Genomic DNA, 16,902 nt, shown 5'->3' with positions numbered 1-16,902 from the left:
TTGGCTAACTAGCATGGACAGGGCTTGCGCAGATTTCAAACCCAAATCAGAACCCAGTAGATGCCATCAATCAAAGATCAGACCTGGAAAGACATCAGGTCTGGAACAAGTGTGGAAAACTGTACTTTCAGCCCCAGCAGTTGGCCTATATATTCATCAAGAGGAGGTTTGATTAGCACTTCCAAATTCATAAAGTTATAAATACTCAATGCTATTCTAAGGAGAATCTTCTTATATTCTTTTACTTCTAGGAAATTTCACCATGAAAAATGTTCACAGAAAGAAGGTTTCACAGAACAACAGCTTTAAATATTTCAAAACTATTTAAAAAATAAAAATAAAGTGCCTGAACTGCTTATAAAGAAATAACCTCTGAAGTCCTATTTTGGAGCAAATTTGAATTTAGAGGATGACCCAAACAGAATCTTTCATCTGTGTTCATATTTCCCTTGAACACAGCAACTCGTATTAACATTATCAGTCCAGTGCCAATCTCTAGTGCATCTACACTCTCTAGTTTCCACAGAACTCACTGCTTTTCCTCCCATTATGTTGCCATCGTGATCTTTTATCTCTTTTTGAAGACACTACCCCACAAGGTATACCCCAGATAAATTATATTCCCTTTCAGTAAGTAGCCTTCTGGGGATTGTAATTCTTTTAATTTAATTTTCTTTTTTCTTTTCTTTTCTTTTCTTTTATTGTGAAAAGAAAACTTGCATGAGATCTACCCTCTTAACAAAATTTTAATTATACAATATATTATTGACTATAGGTACAATGTTGGACAGCAGATCTCTAGAGTCTATTCATCTTGTCTGACTGACGCTTTATACCCTTTGATTAGTAACTCCTCATTTCCCACTCTCCCCAGCCCCTGGCAACCACCATTCCACTCTTTGAGTCTATGAATTTGACTCTTTCAGACATCCATATAAGAGGTATAATTCTTTTTCTTATACTGCTTTTCTCCAGAAAATCAGCCCAAAAGGCAACCAAAGTTTCTTTTCACAGCAGACAGGGGAAGAGAGAGAAATTAGGTGGGCAAACAGAGGAGGAGGAAGTTGTGAGTCCTGGTGTGTTAACAGTTTGTGTTCTGTTACCAATAGAGTTGTATATGCTATAACATTTAAGGGTTATATGTCTTAACAGTTTGCCACTATGATAAACCTTTTGTAGAACATGATACTGAATCATGTGTAATAGCTGCTCAAGAAAGGCATGTGTATGGTATTTAGGAGTTTCAGATTTTATTGCCACCCCTATTATGGACTTCCCTGCAACACTCCACAGGGATTCGTGGTTTGTGCGAGGCAGAGATTAATGTTTCTAATATTCATTACTTCTGTGCATCTGTGTAATCTGTATTACACTAATAAATGTGACAACTATATTTACTTATCTTCAAACAAGCCAATACGCAGGATACTTTTCCTTGCATAAGGATTAGGCCTTTACTTTTAGGCTGGAAAAACATGACCAAATATTTTAAATGTTACCGAAGCAATGTTTGAAGTATGTTCTTTCATGGTTATTTATGGAGTTGTCCTCGGGGCTTTCATCTACAGCCATAACCTCTGCCCCAGACTGTATCCCCCTCCCATTCCCCAACAGGACTGCTCCTTCCCTGGTACATAAAACCCTTTGAAACGATTGCTCCTTTCTCTGCTGCCCATACGAATAGTTCGAGCCCTGTTTTGGAGCAGTAAAAGCAGACAAACAGGAACAACTTTCTCTTATATGTTTAATGTTTTTCTAGATATGGAATAGATTTTAATTTTTATCTTACCTTATAAGGGGAGTAATTTTATCTCTGAAGGCTTCTGCAAATTCACTTACCAATATTATGCCTTCATGCAGATGATGTCATTGCCCTTTATCCTCCTTAAAGGACTAGTTTACTGAGGTGGGACTTCTGTGGTCACTTTGTATGATGTTTTTGGTAGCATCAAGGCATGAGGTATTTTTGCTGAAAGATTTTGGACTCAAATTCTTCTAACTTAAGTTAGATAAATTAGGAATCTGATTATGGTCTAAAGCTACTGACTTTGATTTTATTCTCTTTAATGACTATGATTACAGGAAAGGACAGTTAAAGTTATATTTATTCTTGAGAACAAAGTATAATCACAAATGCTACTTATTATTTAATGAGGAACAATCAACATAATTTTATTTGCTAACATCACTTAGGAAATACATCATTAATTAAATGATAACTACCATTAGATTATGAATAGAATTATGGACACAAGCAACTTCTCCTGATTTTCTGAATAATGTTAGTTGTTTTAGGAAATTTGAGATGCTAAGGGCATTAACAGCCAGCGCTGGTGGTCTACTGGTTAAGATTTGGAGCTCTCATCGCCGCGGCCCGGGGTGTTTCCCGGTCAGGGGCCACAGCACCCCTCTGTCGGTTGGTGTCATATTGTGGCAGCTGCATCACTCATGGTGAGCAGCTTTCAGCAGAGCTTCAAGACGAAGACAGACTAGGAAGAAGGACTACGCCACTCACTTCTGAAAAAGATTGGCGATGCAAACCCTATGAATAAACTCTATGAGAAGCAGCAGAGCACTGTCTGATAGAGCGCCAGAAGATGAAAGGAAGGCCCAAAAAGACCACACAGGGCTCTGCTCTGCTGTTCACAGGTCGCTAGGAGTCGGAATCAGCTCCACAGCACTAACAAGAAAATGGCATTAACAGCAATTAATGTTGGAATAGCTTAAAAGACAAGAACATCAGAATGAACATCCGGTGAACTAACCATGTTGCTGAGATCAATTAGAAGTCATACTCTGAGTCATGGACTGGGAGACATAAGACTAAACCCAGCTGCCCTTCCGGTGAGCTGCCTAACCTCTGGAAACTCCCTTAAGCCAGAGAGAGAATTTCTTTCTAAAATAAAGATATTTATATCTTCCCTGTTTCTTTCAAAAGCAAGATCAAATGTCTAATTTAGCAAGAATAATGAGGTCAAAATATATAATTTGCCAGAAAATCCTTTAGAAATCACACAACTCTGTACAAATATAAGGATTTGTAATTTTAATGACAAAGAAAAATAACTGAGTGAAATATTTCTCAGAAATCACCAGTATAGATTTTTCACACTCCCTATCTTTATGTTTTCAGAGCAATGAAAAGCTGGGGAAGTGATGACCCGTGTTTCAGTTAAGATTGTGTTTGTCTGCATGGAGCAATAACAAATTTACACGTCAGGGGTTTCTTCTCTCGGCTAATAGGACATCTGGAGGAAGTCCGTTCAGAGCTACTGGGACCAAAGATGTTTTATAGGACTAGGCTCCCTTTTCTCCCACTGGCAATTCTCAGGGTTGGCTTTTATCCTTATGTTTTGAAGTTATCTGCCATACCTCTTGGGAACTGAGGTCTGCCATTCCTGTGAGTAAGGTGGTGGTGGTGGTGGTAGAAGGTGGAAAGGAACTGAATCTAAATCACCATTCCTAACTGCAAAGTACCTAGGGGATTTAGGATTTGTTTGTTTGTCTGTTTTCTTACTTGTTTATTAGCTTGGTACATGGATGAAATGAGAGTTCTATTGGTTTAAAAGAGGAGGGAAATGCATACTGCTAAGGCAATAAGCAGCATCTGCCATTGTCCTCTTTTACCATGTTAGAACCAAAATGCCTTTGGTAGGTATACAGTTCTAGGAAAGGAATATTTTGTAGAAAAAAGATGGAATCTTCCTAAGGGACTTTCCTATGTGTGTGTTTAGAAGGACAGAGAATGAACACAGATGGATAGGAAGGAGAAGGTGGAGGGACGGAAGTGAGAGAGGACAGGAGAATGAAGCGTAGTGCAATACTCTATAGTGAATTTCTCACCTAAGATGGAACAAATAAATAGAACATATGCTGTCACTTTGAGATATTTTATTGAAATCAACCAAACTTGTAGCATGAATTATTTTTCAGATATAAAGAATATAGTCATATTTGGGAATCATTCCTGTAATAAAGCTAGAATCCTATGAAAGCTATTCTTAAGATAGGGCCTTTAGAGACAGTGTACTACATGACTATTAACTATTTCCATATAGACACATATAATCTGGTTTATACTTTGGCTACTCCAATTGATGACTTTTGCCTAGTTATATAAACAGATGAACGTTCAGGTTTTTCTCCACAATAGTATTTACCTTATGGATTTAAATGGGATAAAGACTATATAATTGCACCTTGTACCTCATGCTTGGTACATGATTAGCACTATTATCATTCATTGACTTTGTGAATATTTTATAGAGGGCCTTACTTTCTTACTTTTTCTATGAAAATTATCTTACTCCTATTTTTGGTTCTAATAAACTATTCATCTCCCTGCCCCAGTGTGTCCTCCAGGGACCCCCCAGTCTCATATGCAGGCTTAGGTCTACCCTCACCTTTGAGATCTGTTCCCATTTCTACTTACAGACAGTAAATAGAATTTCTTCTTTTTTCTAAATCTTGATTCCCCTTCTCCTTTATGTGCACCTCAGCCCCCACTCTTACCGTTTCACTACTTCTTCCTCCATCCCATCTCAATCCAATTTACTGGTTGCACTCATACCACCTTAGTCATTCCCAGCCCCAATTTAATGACTGGTAATCACATACCAGATGTTGACTTAGATTTATTTTGCAAATGTAAGGATTATGCCTACCTTGAGACATTATGGAAAATGTTATCACATTTCAACCCCCTGGGTATTCAAATATGACAAGACTTTCTTTGCAGTTTTCCTGAAATTATATCAAAGCACTGAATACATTTGCAGCTTTTTTCAGATTGAGTGAACATTGTAATGACCAAATCAACCTCAGATATAAATGTACTTGATGGATCCAGTCTTTCTGTTTTAACTGAAAAGGACCTCTTGATTCTTGAAGATAATAGGTATCAGCAAAATGCTTAGGGTTTTCAGAAACTAAAACAGTTAAGTATCTAATTTACTGTGAAAAGAGCAGTTAAAAATGTATGAATATAAAAATTCAAAATCTCAGGCAAATTTAGTGATTATAACAATTAAATATTTCAGTATTTAAGTTCATATACTTGTTATTTTTCTTTTCAAACTGGGAAAGAAGAACTCAAACTGTGAGATAAGAATTCTACTGCAGAGAGATCAAAAATTTTAAAAAACACATTGGAGCCCTACAATATTCAATAGATAGTGGCAGAACTTATGAAATATTCTAGTCCTGTGATCATCTTAGTGAAGATTTTTTTGTAAATATTTTCTGATCAGATGATACTTAAGGAAGTGGGTTGGTTCTCTGTTAAGATGCCATCAATTTGTTTCTCCTTTGATATGTTACTCTTAGACTAGTAGCTTTCATTTGCCTAGTACCCGAGCAATTTAATACTAGCTTTCCTGTTTTGTTTACTGTCAGGCTTTATGCAAAGGGATAAAGATCCTTACAAGAATGATCTTATTTAATTAATATTAACCTGATGACATAGATATAGACTATTTCCATTTTTCAAATGAGGAAACAGCGGCATAAAGAGGGCATGAGTATAGCTGTATATGAGCTCTTTGTCAGATTGCAAAGCATGTGCTCTTAATTACTATCCTGCTCAGCTATGAGCAAGCCTCTGCCTTCCTCGTTTCAGTAAATTGGTCCCTGTCTTGTGTCTTTATGCCTTAACACTCCAGTATTCCAATTCTCCATGCCCTGGAATCCTGGCCTGCTTTCATTGACTCTGGTCCTATTCTAGACCTTAAATGTGAGGAGTGTTGAATCCTCTTTTTTCAGGCATGAGGAGAGTGAGTTTGCATCATAGCGACTGATATCCTCCTTTGTAGACCCAAAGCAAGGCATTCTCAGAGGGGTCTGACTCCATCGGAACCCTCTGAAAGGGGATGTCTAGGGTTTCCTTTCCAGGACTGCTCTATAAGACTTTGGTCCCTCTTGAGAAGTTCAGATTTACATCAGGGTTTGGGCAAGTTGAGTTTCACTGCTAGACTGATTTAATCACTGTATCACCAAAAATATGAAACTTTAAAATTTTTAGTTTTATTCTACAGTTGTGTTTTCTTTTTCAGTAACAATTTTGATTTAAATATTCCTTTGCCTCTTAGACACCAACCTCGTTCTATATATTACTTAAATTGCACACTTCTTTCTTTACTTCTGACCTTAGGCTCTATAGAAAGAGAGCTCCTGATCTAATGATGAACTGTTACTGAAACTGTTATGAATTGGGCTTTCATGTATTTTCATGTAACTAAGGTCTCCTTAGATCAGTCCCCATTAGGAATCAAACCGAAACTATAAAAGCGATCCATCACCAATGTGTGCTCTGTACTGTTTGCTTCATTTGAGAAGTGCAGGCCTCCAAATCTAGGAATTTTTAATCAAGAGAAGCACTTAGAGAAATCTAGTCTTCACTTTCAGTAAAAACAAGTCAGAAATTTGCTAAGTAGAACAAAATTTGCTAAGTAGAACAATATTTAAGGGAGCATTTTGATCATGGAAATCACATCGTTGTGATAATAGTAAGTGTGTAGTAAGTTTAGTACTCTTTCTACAAGTTTGTTCACAAAGCTTAAGGTTAATGTGAAGAAACTGTTCTAGAAGTTTCTTGGCAGTGCTAATCCCGTGTGTTGTATGTGCCAAAGAGGAAGAGTGGGACTTATGATTTAGGTTCTCTCCTTGGCGTATCTCTCTACATTCTCTGAGGTCAAATATTTCTTCCAATAACATGAACTAGTCTGCCTGGTTTTATGATCTCTTCTGGATGAAATATATATAAACAACAGGAATTTTCAATAAGATTATTAAAATTTAAGTAAAATCTTACTTTATTACTTAATTTTAGGTAGGGATTTTCAGTTTTGGAAGTGAAACTCCAACTAATCATTTGTACATTTCCTTTCATTCATCATAGTTTCTTACAATTTTAACAAATTTTTATTTACAAGAGATGAAAAATAATATATTGAAATACTCATAATGTTTATCAACGATAATTTTCCTAATAGCTTTGGCTCTTTGAAGTAAAATACCAACTAGAAAGTTATTATAATAAAATGTTTGGCAATAGTTAAAATGATTAACTCAAAATTCATGCACAAAATTTGTGAAATTCATGTGTAGGAGAATCCCACAGACTGTTCTAGCTCGTTTTATGCTTATTGGCCTTATCTTGACCTTTATGGGCTTTGTTTAATCCACTTTGCTAGTCTTGGATATGAGCAGTATTTAAGGTCAATTCTAGATTGACAATTCTAAGGTTCCATTTCTTTTCAAAGTATGAAAACTGAAATCAATGAAACAAGAGGAAACTGCTAGGGACAGGCATGCTTTGCAGCAAGAAGTGCAAGTTAAGAATTTGACATGATAGAAGAGAAAAGGAATAAAAAATCCTTAGGGAACAGTACAACATAGCATTCCAGAGTCATTCAGTTGTAGAGCCAGCAGCACTATGCCCACTGAGAGCCGCAGTATGTCACTGTGCAAGGTCTGCGATACTTAACAGGATGGCCCTAGCCATTACAAGGAGCCTAAGGGTGGTGCTGTGTATCATTTTAATGAGACAAGGGGTTAAATTAATCTATTGTAAATTAAATTAAATCTATAGATTTAATAAAATACTTTTCAGCCTAAATTAGTAAAAGTTAAATTTAAATGTTTAGTGCATAACATATACTGGAAATATGTTTATATGGGATACATCATTCTTTGATAAAATTAGAAAATTTTCTGTGTATACACTGTACTCTCAACACATAAATGTAAGTTTACAGGGTGTTTTTAGCTAATGATTAGTATTATGTAATGTATGTAATGATTAGGTAATGTATTAGTAATGTATTTACTAATACAACAAGATGTCTGAGCTATATTGATAAGTGCAAATATGCTAGTTTCAACAGTTTGTATAGTTAAATCTATTTTTGTAAACATACATATATGCATATATGCATTCATACATACATACTTTATATGTATAGACTATTTTAAAAATGATGCATGAGAAAAGGATCTTGGTTCTTATCTTCAGGAATTAGAATTGGGAAAAATGTGAGACTTTTACTTTTCATTTTATGTACTTTTATATACATTGAATTTTTTAACATTACTTGTATTTAAAGTATAGTTTAACTAGAGAAAAAGATCATAATCCATTTGAGAGCCCAAAATTCTTCAAGAGGGACTCTAAGCATATATTCTCAGAATATCTTTTGGAGGCGTTTAATGGAAAAAAGAACCCTTTGAAACCCTCGAGGCTGTGCCTGGGGTGAATGTGGGGTAGAAAGCACAAGTGGAATTCCACAGAGTGCTCATTGCTATTTTGGAATCGTTGAGTAGCGTAATAGAGAAAATATTCTAAGAGCTGTGAGGATGGACAAATTCTGACAGAGCTAGGAACATCCATTAAGTCTGTACCAGAACTTTCAAACCCTATAGTTTCATCACAATTGGCAGACGCCTCTAGTGAAGCAGATGGTGCTGGCTCATAAGGGTTAAGGCTCCAATCAAGGATACCATTGCATACTTATTAGAATGATAAAATTAAAAAGACTGCTGAGAGTTGTGGATGTGGAGTAATAGTAAAGAGGTGGAATAAGTGGAACTCTAGTACATTACTGGTAGAAACGCAAAATGGTACAAGTACTTTGAAAAATAATGTGGCAGTTTCTTATAAAGTTAAATGTGCACTTACTATACAACTCAGCAATCTCACTTCTAGGTATTTACCCAAGAGATACAGTCACACCTGTCTACGAAAAGAATTGTGCTCAACAGTTCATAGCAGCTTTTTTCATAAAAGCCAAATGTCAACAACTAGTGAATAAACAAACAAATTGTGGTGAATCTATTGAATAGAATACTATTTGGCAACAAAAAAGGACAAACCACTGGTGCCAGAACAAATGGCTGAATCTTAAAAGCATTATAGGCGTAGCCCTGTGGAGGAATTGTTAAATTCACGTGCTCCACTTCAGTGGCCCAGGGTTGGTCACTTCAGATCCTGGGCATGGACCTATGCACTGCTCATCAAGCCATGCTGTGGCAGCATCCTACATAGAAGAACTAGAATGACCCACAACTAGGATATACAACTATGTGCTGGGGTTTTGGGGAGAGACAAAAAAAAAAAGGGGGAAGATTGGCAACAGATGCTAGCTCAGGGCCAATCTTCTTCACTTAAAACAAAAAACAGCATTATAATAAGTGAAAGTAGCCAGACATAAGAGAGTACTTTTAAATTCCATTTATAGGAAATTTCAGAAAAGGTAAACTACAGCAACAGAAAGCAGATCAATGACTTTTAAGAGTGGAGGGGGGATTTATATAAGTATAAAAGTATATAAATACAAAGGGTATTAGGGAACGTATTGAAGTGATGGAAATTTCCTATATCACGATTGTGAAGGTGGTTATTGTATACCTTTGTCAAAACTCATTGAATTGAACACTTAAACTTGGTGAATTTTATTCTGTGTAAATAATACCTCAAAAAAAAGGAAGAAAACAGTGGGTAACCTTTAATAAAATATCCAACAAATGGAGCACCAAAAACTTGAGATTTCGAAGATTTCTAGCAAATTGAAATTATTTTAAGAAATCCAAAAACTCGCACACAGGGAGACATTGCAATTTATCCATCCAAAACTAAGGAGGAACTGAAGAGTTTCAACAATGAAAACTCATCTGGTGTGCAAAGTTTAATTTTAAATTCCATAATTGCATTTTGGAACAACTCTTGATGATACTAATTTGTAATTGACTAAATTTATATCCTATCCTGAAATGCAATGAAATTGAGAAGGTATTTAATTTGTTATAATAATAATTCAGTAATCAAAAATGAATGCAACTTATTTGACAAGTTTCGTAAAAATATTTGTCAGAGAAATTTTCTTTAAATGGAATAAAAATAATAGTACCTATGACAGTATTTGGGCAGATATATTTTAGACTTCAAGAAAAAGATTAATATTAATAATGTACTCTTCTTAGCAGAATTCACTGTAGGCTCAGGTGTCTCAGCACTTATAGAGTATTTTCTCTACTGAAAATGTTATGATCCACAGAAAATAGTCAAATTATTCAAATAAATAGCTTAAAATGCAACTTTGGAGATTTTGGGTAGCTTTATTAAAAAACATAAAATAATAAGTCCTTACAGGAAAGGAAAAAAATCACTCTTCAGAAAAATACCAGTGACAAAGTATTAAAGAAAGATATGAGTAAGCAGCTGATTTTCTGATATACATATATTTGTAAGTATTGAGATATATATCAAGAAAAATTACTTTAACTTTTGCTACTTAGAAAGTCAACATGATGAGATTTAAATTTGTTTTGCTTGAATAAAGATGGATATACTTTATCTTTTTTAGATCTGATTTTGTTTTTTAAATTAAAGATAAAAGTATTATAGAAGTTCAGGAAATAATAAAACAAATTTAAGAGTCAATAAATACATACTTCAAAATTTAACTATGTTTTAGCACCCCCTTTTACTTTCAATAAAATTCTGGTGTGGATATAAAATATATGAGCACCCAGCTCTAGAGAACACTATTTCAATTGTTATACAGAATAATCTCAAAAAAATCACTACCACGTACTATAAAAGTGTATCAGTGTCTTCTGTTAAAGATTCGGAAGCTGTGACTCACAGTAAGGAAGTCATTCGCTTAGAGTCAGAAGTCTTGGAAGTGAAAGTCTGTCTGAATTCAAAGTTTGTCCATTCCACAGTGTGGAAGTGACGCTGACTTAATTTCTGTTCCCTAAAAACTGCAATACATAGAGACAGAAAGAGCAGCATTTATTTAAAAAGTCAACAACAATATTCTAGCTTTTTCTTATTTAGTCTCTTTTTAAAGAATCAGAAGTGTTCCTGAAATATGGCTCCTGGATAAGTTTGCAACGTTTGGCAGTTCCCTTTCAAGCCTCTTGGGGTTGTGCCAAAGGGACGGGGTCCCATGGGAATTTGGTCTGAGTTCTCATCCAAATGAACACCTGCTGTCATTGTTTCTTATCAATCCTGTAGTCAGCAATGCCAACCCTCTCTTTGTGGTGGAACCCATTCAACATGAGGAAAAGGCATGCCAGTGTTCCTCACCAGTTTTTATTTTTCTCCTCTTTACTATGTGATCCATTGCTCAACTGTCTTGGAGATAGAGCTAACATTCAGTTTATCTTTGGCTATCTGGTGTTCTATATTTCTAGGAGTTTACTTAGTTATAGTCCAGTCTACTTACATGGTCTTCTTTTGATGCTCTCTCTCTTCTCCTCTCCCCTCTCCTCCTCTTCTTTCTGTCTCCCTCTGTCTGTCCTGTTGCTTTGGAAAGCAAGAGATTTGTTATTGCAAAAATATATGCTTGTAAAGAAAATTATACTATGCAATCTGTTTTTTAAAGTCTCAGTTCTCTAAACTAGCAGAAACAAATAATTCAACAAGAAGTAAATTCAATGATAGTCTCCCTATGGGTAACCAATATTGATCATCCATTCTTACTACCTGATTCATATTCCTTTGCTTTTGTTTAACTGGTCTGCTGGATGTATGCATTTAATTATAAGGTGTTCCAAATTGATTTTGAATCAAATTAGAGATAAAGTGAAAATAAATGATTTTTTAAAAATTAATTAATGATCATGCTACGTAATATACTATATATAGCCCAGCTCAGATTTTTCTATAATTTCATACCACAATAAGACAGCTGCACAATCTAAGATAGAATATAGTTATGGTTTATTAGTGAGAATTTTTTTTAAAAAAGAGGAAACTCTGTGACTGAATTTGAGAGGTATTGGATCAATAAAAGTGAACCATCTTGATATTCCTATTTCTTAGCAAACCAGGAAGTTGACCATGTATATATAACAAAGTTATATCTTAGAATATCAAACCACAGAGGTTTTATTTTTTTGTAACTTTTTTCTAACTTTTGTTTGTATACACACCTATCTATACCTTAGTGTCCTTTTCACTTGTGGATTAATTCCATTGCTTAACAATTTTTAGAGGATAAAATGTACAGAAAAAAATTACAGTTCTGTCACAGCTCTATCTTGCAGAGAAAAAGCAACTCTGTCTGCCATCTGCAGTGGGCATTGGTCCCTCTCTTGTTGTGCTTCATGCTTTGTTATGCATGAGTAAGCACATTAGCCTTTTCATTTCATTCATTAGACTTTTAATCCTTGATTAGTGTTTTCGAGTTCCTCTCAAATACACAACTTCTTTATTTCCTTTGTGTTTGGTTTTTCTTTTTATTTTCTCTCCACTATGAAACAAAATTAACAGTTAATCGCAACAATAGTCCCATTTCTATTGAAATGACTGGTAAATATATTAGTTCCTCATTGGAGTGATTAATCATGTGTAGATGAAGAATGGGAAAAATATCTTCTTGCTTAGAATAACCGGGGCAACTGTTTAAAAGTCAGTAAGAACAGTCTGTGTTTGAAAAGCTGGAATCACAATATTCCACCAATCTCACACATTCATTGTGATTCTGTCTCTTTGAAACTATGAATGGATTTCCTAAAAGGAAGAAACATCCATTAGCGTTTAGAACTGGTGCATTTGGGGTCTCAGAGCCTGGTTACACTTGTCACCCATTCTCCAAAAATAGATTTTTTTCTGTTGCTTTTCTTTATTAAGCAAGATATGTCAGAAAGTTACTTGTGGAATGAACAGATAATAATTATATCCACGACACTTACCAAACTTTGAAGTCATGTATTATACTTAATTTTACTAGATATGCACTCTTACAGTATTTTTTACCTATAATTAATCTCAAAGGACTGGAGCTTCTCTAACAGATCATTTCTCCACTTAGGCCATCTTTCCAGCTCTTGTGTAACAATATTTTCAACTGCTTTTTCACATTTTTGTTCACATGCACTATCTTAAACACACTGTAAGCATGAGGCCAAAACCAATTATTAAAGAATATATAAATTAAATAGAAATCAATTCCTAGAAGTAAATACGACAAGTAACAAATGGTGAAATCGTGACATAAATCACACTTGCACATAATTTATGTGGATTACGTATATTTTGCCTAATTTCAGAACATCTTCCTGGTAATGATATTGCTAAGAAAACGTTCATTTAAAAATATTATTCATTAACTTCTTTTCTCTTTTGATCTTTATTTCCACAAGATAATAGGATCATAAACTGTCCTGTTTTTCTTTTCTGTTTCTCTCGTTAGGATGCCTCCATTGCACACAGATTCCATATCATGAGAGAAAAACACCCAGAGAAGTTCAACAGTAGGTAAGCTAACAAATGATGAAATTATAATTATAGTTTTTTTGTTGATGATTTATGGCATAAAAATCACTATAAGGTATCAAATATCTTACATATGTTGATTAAGTGATGCTTGGTGTGTGTTAAGACAAAAATGTAAAAGAATTTAATTTTTCCCCTTAGGTTTTAATGAAATTATAATGGGAAATGCAATGTGGCCATCTCTAGTCTATTTTCATATGCTGAAAAGAAAGATTTCAAGTATAACACGACAATACTATTTTATTAAGATATACTGGAAGTCTTTACGTGGCTTGTTATTGAGGGGCAATTATCCTAAGTCCCAAGGAAAAACACAAAGGCTCTGAATTGATAATGCTGAGTAACTGTATGCTGTGTGGGTATTATATAAGGCCTCTCATCTTTTTACTGTTAGTCCAATATCAGCCTCAGCTCTATGGAAAATAAACCAGAAAAATATCAATGCCAACATAAACTATTTTTAAAGACTTTTTCTTCAAGGAGAAAAGCCTGGACAACCAAAATTTGTTTTGCTATTATAGCATTATACGAACATTTTTCCCTCCAAAATGTAGGCATTGACTTTCTTGGTTATTCAGGGAAATAGGGAAAACTTTGACTTTGTGTCTTCCCCTTTTCTAGAAGAATATTTGGCTCTCTCTCCCACTTTCCTGGAAAAATGGGGCAGAAGAATTGAATCTTCTTTTGCTTCAATTATAGCCATTTCTACTCTGCTCATTTTATGAAGTTACAAAATCATAATCAGCCTTTCTGTATAGATATTTAAGTGATTTATATATTAATGTTCAAAGCCAAAGCTTCTATGGTCTCTATATTTGGCTAAGTTGACATCTTACCATGAATATTGCAGGTTCCTTATTAGGTAGCTGCCCCTGGAAATTCTTGTGTTTATTTCACTTTTGTCACACATCAGTACATTGACATAATTTTCTTCCATGTAGGTTCATAATAAATAAATGTTAAAATCTATTTTTAAATTATTTTAGATTTTTATTTATATGCTTTAGTGTCCTACTTTATATGAGAATCGTCAACTAAATAGTTTCATGATTAGTGAGATCTTATCTGAATTTTCATTAAATTGACCTATTGTAATGTTTTAGTAAAACAAATGAAAACATTCCGAATACTTATGTTAGGTATTGCCTAGAGTTCTTTATTACCCTTCAAATCATAAATCATGATGTTATGGTTTGCTTTTTCTCCCATAGCTCAGACAGCTATAAATTTTTATTTAAAAAAATGTGTAAATATGAATATTTATACGTGTATATAATATCTTTAGAAGGATTCACAAAAAGTATTTTAACTCTAGTTGTTTCTGGAGAATGGAACCAAGTGGTTGGGGTGGAGACTGAATTTTTATCGTACTTTTCTGTACTGTTTAAATTTGTGCCATGTGTTTTACAAAATTAAACCAAAAGCAATCTAGTTAAAATTTTCACCTATTAAGTTTTCTTTATATCTAGAATAAAAAGACATTTTTATTTTACAAGATTTAGTTTCATTTCATGAAATATATGAAAATAAATTGATGTAGCAGTGAAATTATATTCTCTTTATAGTAGATTTTAGCACTTGATGATATACCTTGAATGTCCTGGAAATGAATGCATTTGTTGATGTACATGAAACCATATGATACAATACACTAGCCTATGCTCACCCACTTTTGAAGCTTTCATATGTTTATATTCATATGTTAAAATAGGATTCAAGCAAAAAAGAAATGCTATTCGGAAAATGCAGAATGCAGCGTACCCCTTCAGGAGCTTTACTATGTAAAAGCCCATTAAAAGCTGTAAGAGATACCCAGGGGAAAAAACGTTTAATGATGTTTAAGGCATTTTTGTCTCAAACTTAATCAGCAGAGAAAGAAAAACAAAGAGAGATGGCAGGTAAGGGGGAGGAAGAATACTAAAAGTATAGATCTGTGTGTCAAGATATTTCTGTGATACTCAAATTTGACAGCCTATATAAAAGAATGCCAATATGTATGGCTCTCCCTCAAGTGTCAGAGGCTAATGAATTCTGTTCTCCGGAATAATTTTAATTCTTCTTAATAAAAAAGGCTTCTATTATTCACGTATACCTACTTAATTTTTTATTATCAATTGCACTACTAATTTACGACATTCCTCACTGCCCAGTATGTGGTTAGATGCCATTTACAACAATGTGTTTGTATACCCAGATGTGTTTATAAGATGTAAAACTACATCTTATTGAAACTTATTTGCAAAGTTGAGGCACGAGTAAATCTTGCTTATAATAGTTTAAAGGGTATTTTCTCCTGGAACAGTAATAACATAAAAAACACCTTCTAGATTGACACAGGGCACATGTTTCTATTGTGACTTCAAAGAATGCCAGCTATATAGTAGATGTTTAATGTATTATTGGCCAACTATTTTTTAAGATAACAATCTGCCCTAAAATTACATATATTTCCAAGTCGATTAGGCATATTCATTTCAATATATACTTTTGTAGATTGTCTTCACTCAGAATTACAAGCATTTAAGTAATTCCTTAAACTGCAATACTGTGTAGTCAGGATATGAAAATTTTCCAATAAATTTCTATGAGGAAAACATAGATATTGTGCACAAGCAGTTTCTTACTTACAAGGGACAGATTTTCAGATTTCAACACTAGGACAGGTTCAGCTCTAGCACTCTTTCACATTTTCAGGAGTTTGCAAATGGACTTTTTTTGAGTACTCCTAATAATGGTGTTTCAGACCAGATCTCTTGTCACAATAAATCATATGCCATTAATATTACTTCTAGCATGCTCACCTTGAAATTCATTTATATTTTAAAGAACATGATGTTTCTAACATTATCTTAAGGAAATTAATTACCAAAATATATAGTTCTGCTCTCCATGCTTCTTATGACAGAAATGGAGAGAACTGGGCAACGTAATGATTTTTCCGGTGCTTAAGAGAGGGCTGGTTGAGAGGTTTAGATCATATTCTTTTCCAAATATCTATGTAAATCTAAGTTAACTGTTAAAAGAAAGTGTGCTATCGAACTTTCTAAACGTAAGATATTCTTCTACCCAACGGAACTTAAATAAAATTTTCAGTCTTTTAGCCTCAAAACAAAATATTTATGCTACTATTATTTAAAACCATTTATTACATAATATTGGTATTTAAAATATTTATATAATTTTATTATTACTATTTACAACCATACTATGCTCTTATAATTCACATATATTATACTTCTCCTATAATTTAGATAGAGCATTTTAAGTTCTTGCTGTTTTAAAAATTTGATATTAATAACTGTATATTAACACACTAAAATATGCATCCATTAAAATGCTAATTACGAAGGTTTATAATAATTTTGGAAAAAATGCGAAACTGTTCAATTCCTTGAGTAAAACCATGCAACACTGATAAAGACTTACAAGTAATATGCAAAATGGAACTAACTATAGAAAAACTATTGGCAGTCTTACAAAGATTTCTTTTTGTTTTTTGAGTAAGATTGGCCCTGAGCTAACTGCTGCCAATCCTCCTCTTTTTGCTGAGGAAGACTGGCCCTGAGCTAACATCTGTGCCCATCTTCTTCTACTTTATACGTGGGACGCCTACCACAGCATGG

The 16,902-nt window shown here is 34.1% G+C and overlaps 1 protein-coding gene across 1 annotated transcript in view; it reads left to right on the top strand.

The window, feature by feature from the left end:
• Window positions 1-16,902, top strand: part of DGKB (diacylglycerol kinase beta) — a 605,812-nt gene that overhangs the window by 296,188 nt on the left and 292,722 nt on the right. The window contains exon 21 of the mRNA XM_046670071.1: window positions 13,197-13,261. Coding sequence (XP_046526027.1) covers window positions 13,197-13,261 — 65 coding nt within the window. The remainder of the gene's footprint in view (window positions 1-13,196; window positions 13,262-16,902) is intronic.

The sequence above is a fragment of the Equus quagga genome, chromosome 8 (assembly GCF_021613505.1).
Source record: "Equus quagga isolate Etosha38 chromosome 8, UCLA_HA_Equagga_1.0, whole genome shotgun sequence".
NCBI lineage: Eukaryota > Metazoa > Chordata > Mammalia > Perissodactyla > Equidae > Equus > Equus quagga.
Note: the sequence above shows the minus strand (reverse complement) of the source record. Positions and strands in the feature narration are given on the sequence as shown.